The sequence below is a fragment of the Anopheles darlingi genome, chromosome 2 (assembly GCF_943734745.1).
Source record: "Anopheles darlingi chromosome 2, idAnoDarlMG_H_01, whole genome shotgun sequence".
NCBI lineage: Eukaryota > Metazoa > Arthropoda > Insecta > Diptera > Culicidae > Anopheles > Anopheles darlingi.
The window spans coordinates 24,136,903-24,156,902 of record NC_064874.1 but is presented as its reverse complement, the minus strand read 5'-3'; the positions used below and the strand labels follow the sequence as shown (position 1 = coordinate 24,156,902).

The 20,000-nt window shown below is 45.8% G+C and overlaps 3 protein-coding genes and 4 non-coding genes across 16 annotated transcripts in view; 3 read left to right on the top strand and 4 right to left on the bottom strand.

Annotated features, from left to right (window-relative positions):
• The window catches only part of LOC125948435 (uncharacterized), a 264,834-nt gene extending 258,896 nt beyond the window's left edge, over window positions 1-5,938 (bottom strand). Inside the window, exon 1 of the mRNA XM_049674475.1 lies at window positions 5,928-5,938. The gene's annotated coding sequence lies outside the window, so the exon portion shown is untranslated. The remainder of the gene's footprint in view (window positions 1-5,927) is intronic.
• On the top strand, window positions 3,276-10,254 carry LOC125948441 (heart- and neural crest derivatives-expressed protein 2-like). 2 transcript variants are annotated; one of them, XM_049674483.1, is made up of 4 exons: window positions 3,276-3,639; window positions 6,053-6,550; window positions 6,671-7,009; window positions 7,105-7,232. In XM_049674483.1, the coding sequence occupies exons 1-3, from the start codon at window positions 3,498-3,500 to the stop codon at window positions 6,991-6,993; spliced, it is 963 nt and encodes a 320-aa protein (XP_049530440.1). In that variant the 5' UTR covers window positions 3,276-3,497; the 3' UTR covers window positions 6,994-7,009; window positions 7,105-7,232. The 2 variants fall into 2 exon arrangements, with proteins under 2 accessions (XP_049530440.1, XP_049530441.1); XM_049674484.1 differs by lacking the exon at window positions 3,276-3,639 and adding an exon at window positions 9,743-10,254 and having other exon boundaries at window positions 6,298-6,550; window positions 7,105-7,257.
• Trnam-cau (transfer RNA methionine (anticodon CAU)) lies at window positions 8,158-8,230 on the top strand. Its single transcript has one exon. It is a non-coding gene; the product is annotated as a tRNA-Met (tRNA).
• Trnaw-cca (transfer RNA tryptophan (anticodon CCA)) lies at window positions 8,379-8,450 on the bottom strand. Its single transcript has one exon. It is a non-coding gene; the product is annotated as a tRNA-Trp (tRNA).
• A 1,012-nt stretch (window positions 10,255-11,266) lies between the features above and the next one.
• Trnam-cau (transfer RNA methionine (anticodon CAU)) lies at window positions 11,267-11,339 on the top strand. Its single transcript has one exon. It is a non-coding gene; the product is annotated as a tRNA-Met (tRNA).
• Window positions 11,340-11,953: 614 nt separating this feature from the next.
• Window positions 11,954-12,026, bottom strand: Trnam-cau (transfer RNA methionine (anticodon CAU)). Its single transcript has one exon. It is a non-coding gene; the product is annotated as a tRNA-Met (tRNA).
• A 2,495-nt stretch (window positions 12,027-14,521) lies between these two features.
• Window positions 14,522-20,000, bottom strand: part of LOC125948432 (uncharacterized) — a 30,884-nt gene continuing 25,405 nt past the window's right edge. For all 9 annotated transcript variants that reach the window (XM_049674471.1, XM_049674467.1, XM_049674466.1 and 6 more), the window contains 2 exons: window positions 16,748-19,167; window positions 14,522-15,716 (listed from right to left, as the gene is read on the bottom strand). In XM_049674471.1, the coding sequence (XP_049530428.1) occupies window positions 15,493-15,716; window positions 16,748-19,167 (2,644 nt within the window). In that variant the 3' untranslated portion in view covers window positions 14,522-15,492. The remainder of the gene's footprint in view (window positions 15,717-16,747; window positions 19,168-20,000) is intronic.

Below are 20,000 nucleotides of genomic sequence, written 5' to 3'. Positions count from 1 at the left end.
AAATTCAACATGACAGAAAGAGATGTAGCTAGAAAAGAAAGAGAAAGGGCTCACTTATCGATCAGCTGTTTCGTCCCAAACGTACTAAATGTATGAACAACATAGCGCATGCTTAAACCACTGGAGTGAGAGAGATAATCATATTACGCTCTGCCGTTCTTTCACAGCATGGTCGCTTTGTTGGTAAACAAAGCATGCGCAACGATGATCATGTGGAGCGTTTCTCATGGAATTAATTGTAATAATTTCAACTCTATTCATTGTATTCCGACAAAATGGAAAAGCGATGGGAGCATGCGCTTAAGCTGGAACACTGCGTACAACTAGCAGCTGCTAGCTCCGCTTTACTCGATGCTGAAGCGCAACACCGTTCTACAAGAGCTTTGGTTGACGGTGGTGGAAAACTTTAAAACGAAAATTAGGATATTTAGAAGGACGGGGAGGGACTGGAAAACACTTCTGTAATGATAAACAAAAGTCTATTGCATAAAATGCCTCCTCATCCCTCTGCTAATACCTTGATTTATGTTTTGTAGTCTTAATCCCGTGAACAAAACAACACTCACGTGATAGCAAGTGTTAATAGTGGGTTTTTTCCAAACGAATCATAATTTACACGTCGTGTATGTTGCTGCGTGCCCGTTGGATTTGAATTTGAGTTTTCAAAAATCTTCGCCCCTACTTTAAATTCGCCTGTCGTGAGCTATTGTTGTGCCGTTCTTTCAAAGTTTGGTCTTTCTCTTTCTGGCGCATTTGGTAGGTTGACTTTTTAGTAGAGTTGCCAACATATAGCGGCGAAATCCCACAATGACAGTTAAGCGAGAAGTTCACGGGGGCTATTCTTCCGTTTTACCCAAATTTTTATACGTTCGCGGACTTTTTCGCTGAACCCTTGACGCTATCGAACGCTTTATTTACGAAAATGTAGGTTCTTTTCGTATTGTTTTTGCATTTTTAATATAAATATAGCGGCAACAGCAACAAAATCGTTAAAAACTGCAAAATTTATTCGGAAATCAACTTCAGCGGCCAAAACACAGATGAAAACAATACGTTTGACATTTCGGCATAAATTTTCGGGTTTTTACCCCTGCCACACGAAGCGAAAACATTTTGGCATTAATGTGCAAATTTGCGCGCAAATTTTCGCCCCGTGTGGCCACGGCTAATGGTGTAAGTGGATGAAGAAAATTATTTTTGTTTCACATGAAGTTATACATAAAAATTTAGTTATGTTATACATAAAAATTTATTTAAGCGCGAGATAGAAAGATCAGGTGAGGCTATTATTTTTGAATGGAGTGTATCCAACGGCAGGGTTGATGCGGACCTTTGAATGCCGTGTAACATTTAAATTAATTCAGTTGAAAACGGTTTATCGAAATAGACCGTTGATCACTTTTCTTTTAGTCTGTCTTCCATCAGGAGAAGAAGAGTAGATTTTATTCGAGAAGAAAAGGGTTTTTCTTATTGCTGTTTTAGTTTCACTTTTACAGGCGGTTTTACCAGGAGCCTTAAAATATTTTTTTATGTGAATTTCTTTATTTTTGGGGGCATTTTGGGAACATTTGGAGCTCGCAAACTAAAACTAAAATGAGAATTAAAGAGTCATTTTGAAAATATGATGGGCACTTTTAAACATAACAAAACATTTAATAAAAAATAGCCAAACACACAGCCAAAATAGCCAATTCACATGAAGCGGACCCTGAGCATTTTCTAAAAAAAGCAGTAATCTCATCTCCTTGAACATCTCAATGAAGAAGAGAAACCATGCCTAGCAGCATCTACACATGCGAAAGATTTACACATTATAAATTATGTGCTTGAACTTCTTATCACACCAATTCAATGTGTGCTGCTGCACTAGCACATCTCTATGTCCAATGTCCTGGACTATTCGCTGCATGTGAGCTCAAAGGCACTTGAAAAGGCAAAAAAGGCGTCCAAGTTCGTGCGTGAGGAATATTTACGATGCACCCGTTCCTTCCTGTGGCGTTCATACGAGGACAGCGGACACAATTTATGCACTTGCTTGTCCGCAGTCTCAGGAAAATCCTTTCACTCCGTTTGGCTCTTTTTCGGAGTCCGAAGCCAAAACAAAAACGGAGACTCCCAAGTTTATTACCTTACGCGAGTCCTGGAGCTAGTGTCGCCAAGCGAAAGGATCGCGGTGGAAATCCCAGCGCAAACAAAGCAACCGCGACACTTGAAGTGTCCGCCGCGGTCTCGTTTTTCCTCCTGTCCGGACCCTTGTTTACATGAGTTTTCTTTACGGCAGCAACATATTGAAGGTTCACGGCCACCAAAGCGGCAGTACTGTGACCCAGGGGACCGACTTCCAGACAGGAGGTCCTTTCTGGCTTGCCATCCCAGTACAAATTGGGAAGTTTAGGTTCGGCTTCGGCTTGATTTCTTTCTGTTGTATTCTGGGTTTGTCCTAGGACCTTTGTACAAGATCGTGCCAAAGGAACGAGCACATCGGCTTACTCTAGTATCGATGTCAATTTGTCGCCAAAGAAATCACTTCGAACGCACTGTGAAGCGGCAGATCCGTTCGAATCCTTTTCCTGATTTTCCCACTTGAGATGCACGAAAGAAAAGCGTTCACCATGGTACAACCTAAAGTGGAGGGCCGTATTCTTGGGAGCATATCAATTTCAAACGATTTAAAAACAAAATTCTCAATACCCGGTTTGCAGTGCAACCTGCTACACATCAATAAACTTTCCGGGGAATCCTTAAAATCTCTGGAATTTATTTTTAATCTAACAATCTTCGATACCCGGACTTAATTTATTTGCATAACATATTGATTTATAAGCTTATATAAAGATCCTATTTGAATTCTACTCTATTCCTATTCTTCTAAACATATTTAAATATAAGGTTGTTATCAAAATGGGCAACTGTAAGCCTCAAAATATTTTTTGTCAGTTATAGTTTTAATCGAACAAAATATTGCGAAAAACTAGATGTTATATTCTAAATGCGACTAAACGGAAGGCTATGAATAAATATTGAATGACTAAAAAACGGGGTCTGCGCCTTTAGTGTTCGACTTTCCTGGGAGGTGGGGGAGTTTTTCGGTGGGTGTGGTTTTCGTTTTCCCACGACGAATCCGCGACGTGAGTCAAGTGCTTTCAACCAATCCTGGTCGGTCCCCGCGAGATGAGCCGCAGCATCAGCATCACCAGCAGCAGATAGTCTTGAACCAGAGCTTGAAGCTAGAGCGTGCGAGAATCCTTCCGTCCCGATCCCGATATCGAAATCACTATTTGCCCACTAGCCGCAGTGTGTGTTTGAAGGCTAAGAAGGTGGAAAACTCGTGGAAAAGGGGAAACTTATTGGAGGGTTTTAGTAAAATTTGTTACACAAGAAGTTGAAGTGAAGAAGTTTTAGCCATTAAGTGGAATATCAACAGCAAATCAGTGAACAGTATTTGTACAGTTTTTGAGTATTTGTGTGAGGGTTTTGGAAGATCGGGAGTTTTCCAAATGTACAACAAAATGTCCAGCTTTGAGTCTGGTTCTTCGGATGGCGATCTGTGTCAGCCCGTCTGTGATCCTGATCCGTACTACGAAGCTAATGGAGGTAGCTACTATACACAACTCTATCCAGCTGATTCACAGAATACAGGTAAGGTCTTCGAGGGCAGCGAGAATGTGTTTTGGGAAAATCTTATGGAAGCTTCTAAGTAATAATTACATACCAACGCAAACTATTTCAAACAATGATCTGATCACTGATGTGAAACACTTGCCAAAGGATTGATTTTATTTTTCACATATGAAAACGGACGAACCGTATGTTTGCCAAAGGATTGTAATACGATTTATCGACAAAAACAACTATTTGCTATTTATTTGCTAAAAAATGCTATTTTTACGGAAATATTCTCAACAACAACCAAATCAATTCAACTTTACCGGAGTACGAAGTTTTGCACAGTTATTACATGATTCATAATCAAAAAGAGTTCCATAATTCAAAATTAATTCATAACACGGATTTGAAGGACAAATCATTCATCAAAATGTTAAAAGAATATTGAAAATTTGATCAAACCAACGATGTGTTTTTTGTTACAAAAAGTGCACTAAAACATTTGATACGTCCAGTTTGTAAAACAAAACCATCCTTACCTACTCCAGTTCTGCTGCTCCAGTTCTGAAAATCGATCGCCACAACACAAACAGTCGGCTTTCGAGTTTTCTAAACCCCGTATGCCATGTTTACGGACAGGAGAGGAACTAAAAAAGCAACTGAACGTAAACCCCGAAAACCAACAAACCGGCGCGACAGCGTCATTCTAAATTTAGCCAGAGATTATTACCTTCATTAAACGCGCCACCCAAAATGCAACGGGCACCCCCGATAAGACAAGGTCTTGTCCGGAGCAAGGTGCGTATCTCCGGGCAGACGGCGCATGGTCTTTCCTTTCGCCAGCATTTCATTTCACGGTTTACTTTCGTGTTCACGTCCCATCGGAGGATGTTTCCGGGGTGTATTCCAGGACCGTGCCGTACCGTACGATGATAAGTTTGATTACAGCTTCTTATGTAATCGAATCCGATCGGATCGATCAATAAGCCGTCAGTTAGCGAGCCCTCCTCGTGTCTACACGTGACACGGTCGAGACGTGGCCTACGGCCCCGCCAATATTGCCCTGCGCTAGTGACTAATCGTTGGGCAATTTGGTCCGGTGTTGTGTTAGAAACATGCCGCCCAAAGGTGTTGGTTATGTCACGGATACAATGCGGGCCAACGGGGATGAGTAACCTAAGCAACGAATGTAAAAGGAAGCTTACAACATCCTACAGGACACTGCATCTGATGCTTTTACTCCCATTGCCTTCTTTTGGCATTTCTTTTTCCTTCCTTGCGGAATGTATCGAACCAGACAAACTATTACAATCAAATCATGTCAATGGCATTCTAATTTCGACTGGCAAACGTCACCTAAACCAGTATCACCAACACTTTCCCGAGGACACTTCAAATTAACTTCCGCAACGAATCGGAAAAGAGATACTTCTTCCGTTCCCCATCGAGGCGAAGATAAACATCTCAAGTGGCATTTTCCTCCCAGCGGCAAATGGTCCGGAAAACAAGAGACAGATACCGAGAGGAACGCTAGTGATCTTCTAGCTACCGTTAAACGATCGACCGGGGCCAATGGAAAGAATCACAAAATAAACAGAACGGAAAAGGGTGATCCCTGATCGCAGCCTACTGCCATCTGAAAATGGGTTAAAAAAGGGAAAACGGAACCGAGGTGATAACAACGGGTGACAGTAGGATATCGGATGACGGCTACAGATTCGAGCGGCACCCGGAAGCCATCCTTACGGTCCTGGCGATCCACTTCATCCGGATCGTCATCAATCCTTTCGCTACTCATGCATGCAATCCTGTGTTCGTTCTTAGGGTGTGTGTGTGTGTGTGTGTATCTTGTGGTGCAAATGGTGCAGCATCTCCCAGGAGATCCGTTCGTGGTCTGCTGTTGCGCTTCAACCTCTTCTTTGTCTCGTAGAGGTCCGGAATAGCAGTTCCCTAGACCGCCGTGGCCAAGGAATTGTAAACACGGCATCACAGGACGCGGGTTCCGTTGGAGAGGCATGTGACGGTGGATCGCTCGATTTATGTACTCCGTAGCCATATCGTCATCACCATCGTCGTGTTTACGTACTGGCCTCGGATCACGCGCCGGTTTTCCGGCCTCCGGTTGCAACGAGTGCGTACCTATGGAGTGTAGGTTGTATCAGCATGGAAAATGATAAACAAATCATCAACCAACACGAATACTGCTCCGCGCTTTTTCTTTCGCCTTTTGGAGGGGCCACCTACAAGATGGTACAACACGAACTCGCTTGTTGGGCCTTTCTTCACCGTTTGGAACATCTTTGTGGAGTGCCTCGATCAACCTTCCTTTTTTCGATTCGAGCTCGTACACACCCAAACTACTGGTCTTTTATTACTGGTCATCTCCTTGAACTACGTCTGGAAGCTCATGAAAATAATGTTTCCCGTTTTTTTCTCGCCCTCACAGGAACGCAGGTGATCACAATCATGGAGGAGGAAGGTTACTGGGGGTCACCCTGTAGCTCGACGAACGAATCGCAGCAGGCGGACGCTAATCTCGGTCCAGGGCATGCTCATCATCGCAGCTCGGCCGCGGTCAGTACCATTCGCTTGCTCACCGCAACGCACCTTGCTCCGCCACCGGCATCCTGCGGCGATCCTTCACCCTCGTCCTGTTCATCCTCGTCCTCGTCACCGTCCACTTCCTCGTCCGTATCCTCGTCGGTGTACGGCCACCAGCAACGGCACCAGCTACAGTCATCACTGATCGGTGGCTATCCATGCCTACGCTCACCAGACGCTGATGCTGATCAGCATCATCCTCATCATCCTTCTCATCATCATCATCACCATCAGCAGCAGCAGCAGCAGCAACATCACCAACCACAACCCCACTCACACCATCACCACCATCAACCATCACCGGTGTACGATTGTCCGATGGTGTACGAGAAGAACGTTAACGGTAAGGACCGCAGATCAATCTTGCTTTTATTGTTCCACTTTGCAGAAGAACTACGTTAGGGCACTGTGGCAATCGCCTCACTAATCCTGTTTCTTCTCCGATCTTTCACTCCGCTTCCAGCCTACATCCCCGATGAGGGATACTACGGTGGTGGGAATGGTACACCGATGCACGTCACTTCCGGTGGCGGTACGGTCGATGCCGGGAACGACCACTACCGATCATCATACGTCCCCCGCATCATCGTCATCATCGGCGGCGTCATCCTCACCATCGTCTGCCCTGCTCAGTTCGACCGTCGAAGCGGTCCCGGGCAATGGCGTACCGATCGTTCGAGTCGTCAAGCGACGCAACACGGCCAACAAAAAGGAACGACGTCGGACGCAGAGCATCAACTCGGCCTACACCTCACTCCGGGACCGCATTCCCAACGTACCGAATGACACCAAGCTCTCCAAGGTACAGGTCTAGCAGTGCTTCTAGCAGTTCCCCGAAGTAACATTCGGCTTGATTGCCGTTCCTCACTCTCTTCCCCGTTCTCTCTGGCACTCCAGATCAAAACGCTACGTCTGGCCATCTCCTACATTGCCCATCTGCTGGCGGTCGTAAACGGAAACCAGGATCCATCGTGTGACTTCCGAGCGGAGCTGGTGCCCTCTTCGCGCAAGATCAACGCGGAACGGCGGGCCCAGAAGTCGCTGCTGCAAGTAAGTAGTAGTAGTAGTAGTATTAGTAGAACGGCGGCTAGTGCGTGGCCCCTGATGGTGGAATTCAACGTTCCGGCAATCGAACGGGAAACCAAATGGCTCTGCGGTTTAGAAGGAATGGTGGAATATGGTTCTTAATTCAACCATTATCTTTATTGTGCTGCTGCGGAGCGCGTCTGGTTTTCGCTCGCCCTGCCCGAGTTTTAGTGGCCGGGGGAGGCGCTGAAACTCCAGACACCGCCGTAGCAGTGTTGGGTTCTGGCTTTTCGCCTCAGTAACCACCAGCAGGATCCACGCGGACGTCGCAGGCAGGCGTGAACGTGTGCGAGAAACGAGATCTAATTACATTAAGTCCGCTCTCGTGCTCTATACCGCGGCCCCATTGCGCAACAACTTAATACCGCAAAGTGGTGCTAATAGTAAGAAATTAGATTATCCTTTGCCACTCTACCCTTCGCGAAACCGGACCATTACTGTCCGTTTGGTGGTTATGTTGTTGGCTGCTGGATTGCTGCCGGACGGATCATTGTTGGGCGGATCGGTACACTAAAACAATCCGTTTGCCACAAACGGCGCAATGTTGACATTAGCAAGCGATAGGAGGGGTTCTGTCATTACGAGGGGTTTGCCGATTGAGGTGTTGAAGGGTGGGTTTGCACGTGCACCAATGCTGGTGGGAAAATACCAAAGGGCAGTGGCAGAGGGGAACGTACGCAGAGTCATATGATTGCATCACACTAACTTCATTATCAAACATAGAATGTCGATTAAGGAGGCTGGTGGTCGTAATCGGTCGTCATGCGCATCACGATGGGAATCACGCCAAGAAGCAAGGAGCATAAAAAAGATGTGTAGAGGGTTCTGGACCTGTCTGCATTAGAGGTTGACCTCCTTAACTAAGCCTCGATAGCGCAGTCGGTAGCGCGTAAGTCTCATAATCTTAAGGTCGTGAGTTCGATCCTCACTCGGGGCAGAAATCTATTTTGCTCGAATACTGGACTCTCTCTTTCTTTGCTCAGAGAGTATTCTCTTTTATCGACATTTTTGAGCAAACCCTTGGAGGGGTTCTCTCTCTCTCTCCGTTGGTGTGTGGTTTGCGATGTCGCAAATGGCAAAAAGAATGACCCCGACGTGATTTGAACACGCAACCTTCTGATCTGGAGTCAGACGCGCTACCGTTGCGCCACGGAGTCCGTTCGAAGAAGTGCACCTTCATATGCCATTTTCACCATTTGTTACATTCTTAATGATTGTCTATGTTTAACAAGGAGTTTCCTGGCAACAGATTATTACAAGCAAGAGATAGTAACAATCTTTAGAAACGCCCCTTTTCAAATCGCACGAACTGCGCACGCGCTTTTTTCCTCGCAGTGAAAAATGGTGACAAATTCCGTTAGCATACACCTACAACGCCCCCTTTTCATCACTGTCTGTCTCTTCAGCGATCACAATTAGTCGCATTCCATGGAGGTTTTTTCGTTACCTAATTAACAGAAAGAATAGCCGTGATTGATTTGATCGTTATAAATAACCAGCCTATCGGTTAGGGTTCGCGGTAAACATACTGCAGCGGTAATATTTATAAAAAGATATATGAATTTATATGATCAAATACATCAAACCTCGCCGACAACATATCGGGGGTCGTTCCGCGGTTTTATCTCATCGCCTCCATTTCCTTCCGGCCTGATAGTGTGTGAGATTAGGCAAGATTGCTTGCGGAAGTGGAACTCGCGCTACAAAACGAAACCATGGGATTGCGTTACGTTAGCGGAAGGAAAATCCACTTCAACGCACTTCACCATCTTTCGATGCTTGATGTCTCCAGATCTCCAACCAGGCGCACAAATTCCAAGCAATGGGCGCTTCCCACCAGAGAAAAAGATAGAAACAGCCTTTGGGCAGACACTTGACGCATAATGCCGCTGCACTTGAGACCGAGCGATGGATGTACATAAAACAAATTAGGAATATTTTAAATTCCGTCCGTCTTCCCACTGCACACACACACGTGCACAGAGAGTGTGGTGCAGCGGTTAATGGGTTGGCCGGAAAAGATCAAGAGATACGCGAACCAGAAGTTAATTTGTCAAGCCGCGGCTCCGATATACACAGTAGGCCATGGGATGCAGTTTGATTGATGTTATGGCAACGGAGTCAGCGTTGGATGATTGCTTGGATTGGTCTTGGGCGTATGACTATCTCTTAAGTGGAAACCCATTTTCCCGATTGCCTCACAAAGGACTGCGCCGACCGTAGCACCGCGGTATCGATATGTGCTCTGGGAAAATGCCACTCAACATGGTCGGGGTGAGGAAGAAGGGTTCGAGAAACCACCAACCCGTTCAGAATATTCCCAAAATGCTCGCCCACAGTTTTCCCATCAACCATCCTTCCTAGTGGGCCTTCGTCCTTCGGCGGCTCGTCGCATACTTATCTGCGCTTAGTCTAATGTGAAACCATTGTTTTTCGTTCTGTTACCCAGAGTTTTCCCTCGAATAATGGTGCGACTGGCGGCGAGGGGCGTAAAATCAAAGGACGAACCGGGTGGCCACAACATGTCTGGGCGCTGGAGACGAAGACGAGCATCAAGTGAAGCACCCAGGTCGAGCTGCCGCCCACAAGCAACGAGAACTACTCCGGGCGGAACCGCAACACCATCGTAGTAGTGCCAGCCAGCATTCGACCTGACATTTCGACCTACAATGAATCTTATGAAAGCGACGTTCGGCGATGGTATGAGAATGCTTGAAAACCACTTAAGACAAACACTAGGAGCATGGGAGAAAATATTGATAAAGCATAGAGACAGAGAAAGTCATAACATAGTGATGGTTATTTGATGTTCCAATGATAGAAGTAACTTATCACGTGAGCACACATTCGTACGGAACTTCATTGGCTGGCATTAGAGCACTAGTAAGCGATCTGTAAATACATGAACTACCCATTGTGTATGGCTTCTTTCTACTACTTGAACTCTTTTTTTTGTTTTAAGATGGCTGTGCCATTAGGTTAGCGCGATCCACTGAGCGAGCTACTCCAGAATAAAGTCAAAAGATTTCCTCCAAAAACCGAACCAAAAGAGAGACTACACCGGAGACGACCTTCGCGGCTTCCACCGTACATACGATACATCCGATTCGATCCGTAGTAAATGGTAGCGCCATCCAAGTCGGAGATTTCTGTGATTGTACATTGGATCAAGCGGATGTTTTCCTCGAAAGAAAAAGAAAAATGGTCGAACCCGTGGGTCCGAGAGTCCGGCTACTTTTTCCACGCTTCAGTCCACGCTCCTCGAACGGCTAATATTAGATATCTTAATCGTCGTGTATCCAATAGCTTCGAAAAAACCAGATGGCCCCGCGCTGATGCACCAGCGGACACGATGCGCAGCGTTAGCGCGTTCCTCTTGTGTTTGAACGGGTAAATATTTTTATTCCAGATCGCGCACCGAAGGAATGGAGGTCATAAAACGCGAATATTCGATATTGGCTGCCGATGGTTCGATTTCCGTTCGAGAATAGTGGCCGATCGGATGTAAAATGTAAGTTGTGCTGCCCAATCGATCGGTGGGGGTGGCAGGAAATTGCAAATCTAACACAAGCATTTCCCGTGACGGTGCATCCCATGCAGAGCTGGTCGAGTGTGGAGGGATTTGAATTTGCGGTGCCACAATTGTCAGCCAGTTTTCGAAGCGCACGGAAACTCGAAATGTTTAATCAATTCATCAAGGTTTTGTGTTACATTCGAATGAGTCATGTTGGAAGGCGCAAAACAACCTTCAGAATAATACTATGTTTTTGTTGTCTCAACCTGTTACTCTCTGTTATCCTTTTCCGTATAGTGTATAATTTGAATAGTTTTCTGTAATGCTATGAGGTTGTTTTTAGGTAATTTGGTATAAACATTCCCGGTAAAAAAAGATAAGCATTGAATACAGTTTGTGAAAAATTACAACATAAATTAGTATATAGCTTTGTATTGCTTTTGTCACTCAATCTGCCGTGCCTCGATAGCGCAGTCGGTAGCGCGTAAGTCTCATAATCTTAAGGTCGTGAGTTCGATCCTCACTCGGGGCAGGCAATTATCTTTTGCTTCCAGTAGTCTTCATTCTATGAAATACAAGAAATACTCCATATTTTGTAGGCGTATTTTGTCCATTATCGCTTAAACTTTACCAAGAGTACGGCTTAACTTTAATTCGAAGTAAATTCATTGGTTGTTCCTTTCCAGTAGTCTTCATTCTTGGTTGCTTCCAGTAGTCTTCATTCTATGAAATACAAGAAATACTCCATATTTTGTAGGCGTATTTTGTCCATTATCGCTTAAACTTTACCAAGAGTACGGCTTAACTTTAATTCGAAGTAAATTCATTGGTTGTTCCTTTGAAACATTTTATAAATAAATAACCAACCAATCCTCAGTAACATCTTACCATCAAAAACCCATTTCATAATGTTCTGGTTGTTCATCAAATAAAAGATATTATGCTCAAATGTCATTTAACTGTGACCATGCTCCTTGGATTGTCGGAAAAGTAATGTATCGGCATGGCGGGGGTCCAGAATACTTTTTCTATCGATTAAAAATAAATAAATATATAAATGGAAGTATAAATGATAGCTTCCATAATATGCAGTATTTTATAATTGATAAGAGAATGAAGAATCACTGGAAGCAAAAGGTAATCGCCTGCCCCGAGTGAGGATCGAACTCACGACCTTAAGATTATGAGACTTACGCGCTACCGACTGCGCTATCGAGGCACGCCAGATCGGGTGACAAAAGCAATACAAAGCTACATACTAATGTATGTTGCAATTGAATGACTACGCCTATCAAACTTAACATTTTTCCTAATCCTACTGAAATTCTAATTAGAGCTTGATTTTTACAGTAACATACTTCACTTTCAGTTACACTGTCATGCAATACATTTGCTGCTTCATTATGTTTAAAACTTTTACGTTTTAACTATTTTTTTTTATTATCTATTATCTATTATCTATTATCTATATATATAAAAATGAATGTGTCTGTCCGGATGTCCGGTATAGACTCCGAAACTACTGGACCGATTGACTCCAAATTTGGTATGTGGGGGTTTTTGGGGCCGGTGAGTGCTATAGGCATGGTTAGAAACCCCCCGCTACCTTCCTTCATGCCCTTCTCTAACACTTGATTGTTAAAAACATTCATTTCTCCGCGAGTTATGAACCGAATACCATTAAAACTTGCACAATTGTTGATGGTCATCTGAGAAACTATGGGACAAAATTTGGTCTACATCGGATGAGGGGAAAGGGGAGCTTCCATACAACCCCAATCCTTAAAATACGTCCTAGGGCAATATGGGTATCGTTTCCTAGGTTTTGATAGTCTCTAAATCGATTGGATTCACTTAATACTCTTTTACTTGCTTCTTTCACCTATCCACCATCACCACCCTCCATTTCGTACATCTTGCAGAGCAGAGTGAGGGGTGGGAAGGTTAGATAGTTGCGTTTAATTCATGAATAATAATTTTAAAAATGAGACCAATACATGAGAGAGAGAGAGAGAGAGAGAGAGGGAGCCCGGCTAGGGTGGAATGATAACCATGGGACCGGCAATGCTGCAAATCGTTACCATTTTTTTGTCTATTGTTGGCTTATATCTATTGTTGGTTTAAATTTTAACAATTTCTTAAGTTTAGTTAAGTCATGAGTTAATTAAGAAGTTGCTTTAATTTTCACAAATCAATTTACATGAAACAATAACAAAAACTTATTCAGTTGCGAAATATTTGAATTGATCAAGAATTATATTAATTTTCGACTATTGATTTACGTGCCTCTTATCATTGACGATTTTCAACGTATCGGGCTATGAATGGTAAACGATCAGAATTGCATGCACAAACATATAAAGGAGCAGTAGCCGAATAGTAACAGAAAACAATACAAACAAATCCTATCTATCAAGAACAACTTGCGATTGGCATGATCACTGAGAATGTCCGAGAGAAAAGAAAGACCCTCGATCTGCTCGATAGACATTTGAGTAAATTTGAAGTGCGGTGCTTTTAGTTATTATCTACCATGTGACTATATAAATCATCGTAAGCTGAATACCGGGGAAAAATGGATCAAGTGTGTCGTATTGTAATGCCGTTAAATACACAGCATTTGAACTTAACGAGCTATGTGCAAGCCGAATACCAAAGTCAAACTTTTTTAAAAATACTTGGGAAAATATAGTTCGTTGTTCCAAATGACGTCATTTAGCCAGAAAGGCAAAGCCTTAAAACTCAAACATCATGTTAACTTTCCAGCTCATATTTACAAGCACGTCGCATCTCTATTTCCAACATCACTAACGGACCTAGCTATTGATTTGGTTCATTGATAAATCGAATACTACCAAATTATGGAATAGATAAAATTATATCTACTAAAATTTTAAAGTTCCTGTTTACGATAAACCCACGACCGATCAAAGACAGTACGAAGTCTGTCGGGGCAGCTAGTTTATTATATAAGTGTCTTTTTTATGATTGTACACTTATTCAAGGGAATGATAAAACAAATGAATATTTGTTCCGTCTTGCAAGAAGCGTGATACTCTATATGAGCTGTAGTGTATTCCAAACACAGCTCTCCATTAGTGGAGTCTGGAATAAAACCCCAGTTCGCCCAAACGTATCTTCCGTATTTTTTTAACAGTGTTACCCGAACTAGTAACATGAAAAATGCGTACCGCAGGCTTCAATCGGATCAAAAGACGTCTTTGGAAGTTCAGTATAATGGAGTAACTAGATGTGATCAGTTAAAATCATTCAAGGAATTCTACTGCACCTACGAACAGGGTGTCTAGCATAATCGAGTTTGGCATTGATAATCTCAGTTGGAAGAGCATTATCTTAAAAGCTCTAGGATTTTGGTCGCTGAAATATCACCTGCAATAATATTCAATGCAACAAAGTGTCTGTTACTATCGATTACAAGAAACATTTCGGAAATTCCAATAATTACACATCCCAAAAACAACTTGTTGCAGCGAGGAACGTCTAAGAGAATCACCAACCAACTCTTTTGCTACTGATCCCCTTCGCACAGGATGTTCCGATGTCGGAGATGAAAAATTTGAGAAAAATTACTTTTTGCAACTCTTTTTACACAATTGCTGGATGGATCAATTCTTTAGCCTACTTGCGTTTGCCTCAGCTTACTATTGCATTAGCAGGCTTACGTTTTTGAATTAATAAACGAAATAGTACGTTATGATTCTGATTTTTATTCATTTCATAAAACAAAAATATAGTACAATCTATGTTCGCTCTGGTTTTATGCGAGATAAGATGCCGTGGGTAGGGTAAAAGCTACGCGATCACCCAAGCCACGGCGGTACAGTAAATGCACACGATACAGTGTTACGATATAGTCAGCAATAGTGTTGTTGCGTCGATCGGTCGGAGGGTCGGCTGGGTTGGTCGGTTGATCGATCGCACGGTTTGATGTTGTGCAGAGTGTAAACTCCTAATAGTGCAGCTAGCGAAAGTATGAAAACAAATAAACGGCATGATGGCAATCTTTCTAAACTTACGACTCGATTTTACCGTGCTAAAATCCGGAGTATCGTACGTCTTCTAACATAACCTATGAACGGTTCTTAGTGCCGGGTTGTAGTACTTAGATTATCCCGTAGATGCACCGATGCTTTGCTGGCATGACCCTAGCCACCCACATATTTACCTTAAGTTAACCCTAAGCTAGAAAGATTCCCCATCGTATGCTGAGTTGCAGCAAAGCAATGAGCACCCTCCACTCCAGCCTTTCTTGCTTCATCCGTATGTACAGCCTACAGTCTCTAACCTAGCCATACTGTATATCTTAACTTAATTCTTGCTGGTGAGTGCGTTAACGTTCACGTTTGCATGGCTGGTAGCAAGTAATCCCTATGCACAAACCTCTTTCCGTCTCTCTCCATAACATTCAACACCGATATGCTACTGCACTTCCGTTCATCTAAACCTTCGTGATCCTTGCGGTCCTTGCGCTGTCTGTTCGTTGCTTATCTTCTATCTTGCTGCTTCTCTTGCGACGCCAGATGGACTACGGATGGAGGCCACAACAGAGTGAACAAATTTGGCAAACGTGTAGAACGGTGAAGCGAACGGAGGGGCGGAGGCGAGCAGGGGGAAGGCGAAAAGGCACTAATGGAGAAACGTTGGACGGACGGGGCGGATCTGGTTCAGAAGTGATCCACCTTGACCGAGACGGTATGGGCGGCCGTATTGCTGGGTAGATCGATGTCCTCCCAGTCGGTTCGTAGGTTCTTCTCACTGTCGGTCGCCTTCAACGAGAGACCGAGCGAGGCCGTGCGACCGGCACAGTGCGGTATGTTGAGGGTAACCGGTTGCAGAAACTCCGTGCCCTGGGGACCACACATGACCAGTGGTGAGAGCATCGTTTCACCTGTTGGCATAATAGAGCAAACGAAACGAATGTTAGCTGCCTTCCGGCGTAGTGACAACAGCCTTTTGGTTTACGTAACGGCCACCTCGGGAGATGTTGAAAAAAATCCTTAGAGAAATCCACTAAGCTCAATGGACGCATGCAGCATGCATTAAGAGGTAGAACTACGCTACACTTACGAAGGAGGAGGTTAATATGTGCAGGTACACCTGGTTGGCATGCAGCGATGAAGTAGAAACGAGTATTAATCAAAGTGCAATACATGCAAGCCATACATGTAGTGAACAAATGGAGAATTAGTGACCCAAACACACTAATTGCACACACACACACACTAACTCACTAAAATCAAATCAACACACATACGCTCATACAATAAAACTCATACAAAATCCGAAGCACGCTCTAGCACGAACGATACGATTAACGAGGATATCAAAAACGATGTGCAACACATTAGAACAAACCAAAAAAAGAAGGAAAACCCTTAAAACAAAGCTTCAAAATGCTTCGCGAGACAAACGAAAACAGAAAGGATAAACAAAAATGATAAAAAAAGAAGAAGTGAAAAACGAAACAATAGAAAAAAAACTGGATAATATTAGGCGGTGGTAAAGCCCTACAAAGTAACAACAACATGGTAGCACAACTGTGAAACAAACGGGCAGCAAGCGATCGCGAGATACTCAGACAGATACGGATGCTTTGCAGTGCAGTCAGCGGGAAGGGGGTAAGAGTGCGGTCATGATGCTGCCGAACGAATGGTGGTGCAGGACGAAAGCATGACGGCAAAGCACAATGCCACAACAACAACAACAACACACACACACACACACACACACACACACACACACAGACGACGGATGATTACGCAGGCAAGTGTATCGCACGAGGTGAGTTTCTAGTACTAGTACTAAAGGGTGTGTGTTTTATATGTGAAAGAGGGGAGGGCGAGTGTCCACATCACGGTGGCAGAGGGAGCAGGTGAAAGCAACGATATTTGTGGGGGGTGTGGTATGAGGGGAACCAACCATTCTCCATGTCCAGCGGTGGTCCACCGACGGTTTCACTAAGCCGCGGATCGGTAACGGTGAAGTAGATCTCCTGCTGGACACCGGGCGCGATCGCACCGGGCGGTATGTGAAGCGAAACGTTCCAGATCGGATCGCACAGGTTACCACCGGCCGCATCGAAGATGGCACGCCGTGTGATCGGTTGCCGGGGTGGCGGTAACCCAAGGGACATCTCGCTAGCAAACGGAGTGCTGGTCGCATTCGGTGGCCCAATCGGGAGACTCATCTGCGAAGTCGTCGTGGCCGTGTACTGCGTCTCGATCGAGGTCCGACTGGCGTACACTTCCGCCAACTCACGACCATTTGTTGGTGTTGTTGCTGTTAGGGGTGGTGGGGGCGGTGGCATGACCGGTGGTGCCGTACGCTTCAAAAAGTTCGAGATGTGCGTTGCCCGGCTACTCTTCGGTGTCCCTTGGCTGACCGGTGGCAACGCGGGACTGCTGGGGACGCCCGGACCGCCTGCCGTTGCCCTTGGCGATGATGCGATGATCTTCTCGAGGATGGTCGTCTCGTTGTTGCTACTGAGAGTGCGATCATCGGACAGCATTTGCTCTCCTTCTTCGTGGTTCCCTTCCTCACCATCCTTCCCTTCCTCATCGGCCCCACGTTCTTCATGTTCTTTCGCGTCGTGATCGTGATCGTCGTCATCGTCATCCTCTTCGGCTGCCAGTGGTGCGGCGGTACGTGGTGCTGGCCGTGGTCGGGCATTCTCGCAGGGCTCGACCGCCAGCTGTAGCCGGCTCAGTGCGTCCGCCACCACCGGCACCACCGCCTCGACTGCTGCAGGTCCACCTTCGCTGGCCACCGCCGAATCGAGCTCGTTCTTCGATTCGTAGATCGGTTCATGTTTCAGCTCACGGCGTGCGGCGTACACCGGTTCCGCCATCGATTCCATTGCTTCCTTGCGTGACTGATGGATCTGGTCGCGCATCTGGCTGCGCCGCTCCCGTAGCTCACCGTTGCGTGACGCCGAATGGCTGCTCTTGCCGGAGCTGCTCGACGGTGAGTTCGGTGTGCTGGAGCTGGAGCACGAACCGCTGGTGGCTCCGGTGGCTAGCTCTTTGCGTGCGAACCGATCACTTCCACTGATCACTCCGCTAGTGGTGGCCGTCGTCGTCGATGAGGAACCCCGAGAGTGTCCCGATGCACCCGGTGAGCCGTGCGTGCAGTGTTGCTGTTGCTGCAGTTGCTGCTGCTGTTCGAGCCGGCTTTGCTGTATGCGATCTTGCATCTGCTTTTTGCTCTGGTAAAGATGGTCGCGATGCATCTCACGCCGGGTTTGATACACCGGATCATCGTACGGACGTGTCCTCGCGTGTTCAACTCGCGAAGCACCCTCGTTGTACAGGAACGAACCACTCTTGCTCTGGTAGATCGAGTCATCCAGCGCCGTACCGAGGCTAGTGTTACAGATGCTACCACCAGATGGACCACTCATTTCACCGGGACCAAACCGTCCGGCGCCCGGTTGGTATGGTACCGGTGGCGCATGTTGCGGTCCCCGTTCCGATCCCATCCGTCGACGATTCAGATGACCGAAGCTGGGCGACGGTGCGGTACGATCGGCCATACTGTGGCGCCGTACAATGCGGCGCCCCAGTGTGCTGACGCTGGCACCGGGACCGAGTTGACCGCGGCCACGTTCCAGTTCGATCAGTGCCCGATTCGCGTACAGGTTCTCCTCCAGATCGGGCTGTTGCTGTTGCTGATGGTAACCGTAGCCACGATCGGGCTGATGATCATAGTAGGAGGCGGAGGACGACGATAGTCCACCGGCCATCGCACCGGTTCCACCATACATCGATTCCAGCTCGAGGTTCTGATAGGTGCTGTTACCATCCTTTGGGTAGTAAGCCTCGTGTCGCTGATAACCACCACGGGGTGAGTAAGATTCCTGATGATACCCTGGATACCGTGGATCGTTGTAATACATCTGCTGCTGCTGGTGATGGTGATGCTGCTGCTGCTGCTGTTGTTGGGCATAGTATGCTCTCTGATCGTACTGCGGATCCGGTATGCGCATCCGGCCGGTGCGCGGTTCCATCAGCGAGTGTTGCCGCTTCAGGATCGGTCGCAACGATTTCTTGTCCTGCGACTCAACCAAACTGACTTGGCGCCTCAGGGGCCGCGTTGACTTGATAAACGCATTGCGGATGGCCTTCAGTGGTGATTTGAGAATGTTTTTCTTCGGCGGTTTAGCCGGTAGCGCCGGTGGCAACGATGGATCCTGTCCATCCCACGCGCCCGACGATGGTGGCGGTGGTGGTGGAATCGGTGGCAGTGGCTGCTGCTGCAGATGGCGCATCCGCTGCTGGTGCATCAGGTGCTGCTGATGTTGGTTAAACTCTTGGATCGACATCATTGGCTCCACGTCGCTGCTGTATTTGAGGAAGTGTTTTTTTGAGGGGGTGAGTAGTGAGGAACGGGTGGAAAGTCATGATCATGATGTCGAATGGTGATTTAATTTTCGGGCTACACGTGACACACAAGATGGGGTACATAAGAGAGTATGCGAGAGTGTACAGGCAGCACCGGCATGGCCTCTCCTATCGAACCATTAATGCATACTCATCCTCTCTAATGACGACGACGACATCATGCACTAACTTTTGACCCCATTTTTTTCTTTTCGTTTGTGTATGCTTATGTTGGTTAACATGTTTGGTTGTGTTTCGTTTGTTCGCGTTGGTTGCTTACCTAAGATTTTCGGTTTCGAAAGGGGGAGGGGAGAACGCAAAGGATCCTCTTGGTAGAGCTTCCTCATGGACATAGAGCAACTATTTTGGGAAGGACCCTAGACCCAGACGGCACGTGGACAGCATTCCGATTGAATAATCGTTCATTCCCATCATTCGCTCGCAGACGCACACGCTCACACACACACACACACTTAAACCATAAAACCAATTCAAAACGATCCTCGATAACAAAATCCATCATACCATAACCCCAGTAGAATTATCCTTCGATAGCCCTCCGATGGTGGATAGTATTGACTTGCGTTATAAGCATTAGAGGGAAGAAGGGAAGAAGACCTGAACCAGACAGAAAGGACGTCCTTTTATAATACACTACCCAAGACCGAACAGAAAGAGAGTATGAATACGAAAGAGAAAGAGAGGGAGAGAGGCAGAAAGAGAGATAGAAAGAGAAAGAACGAGAAAATGGGGAGCTATTTAACAGAAGGACCAAAAGCGAACGTGTTAGTAAA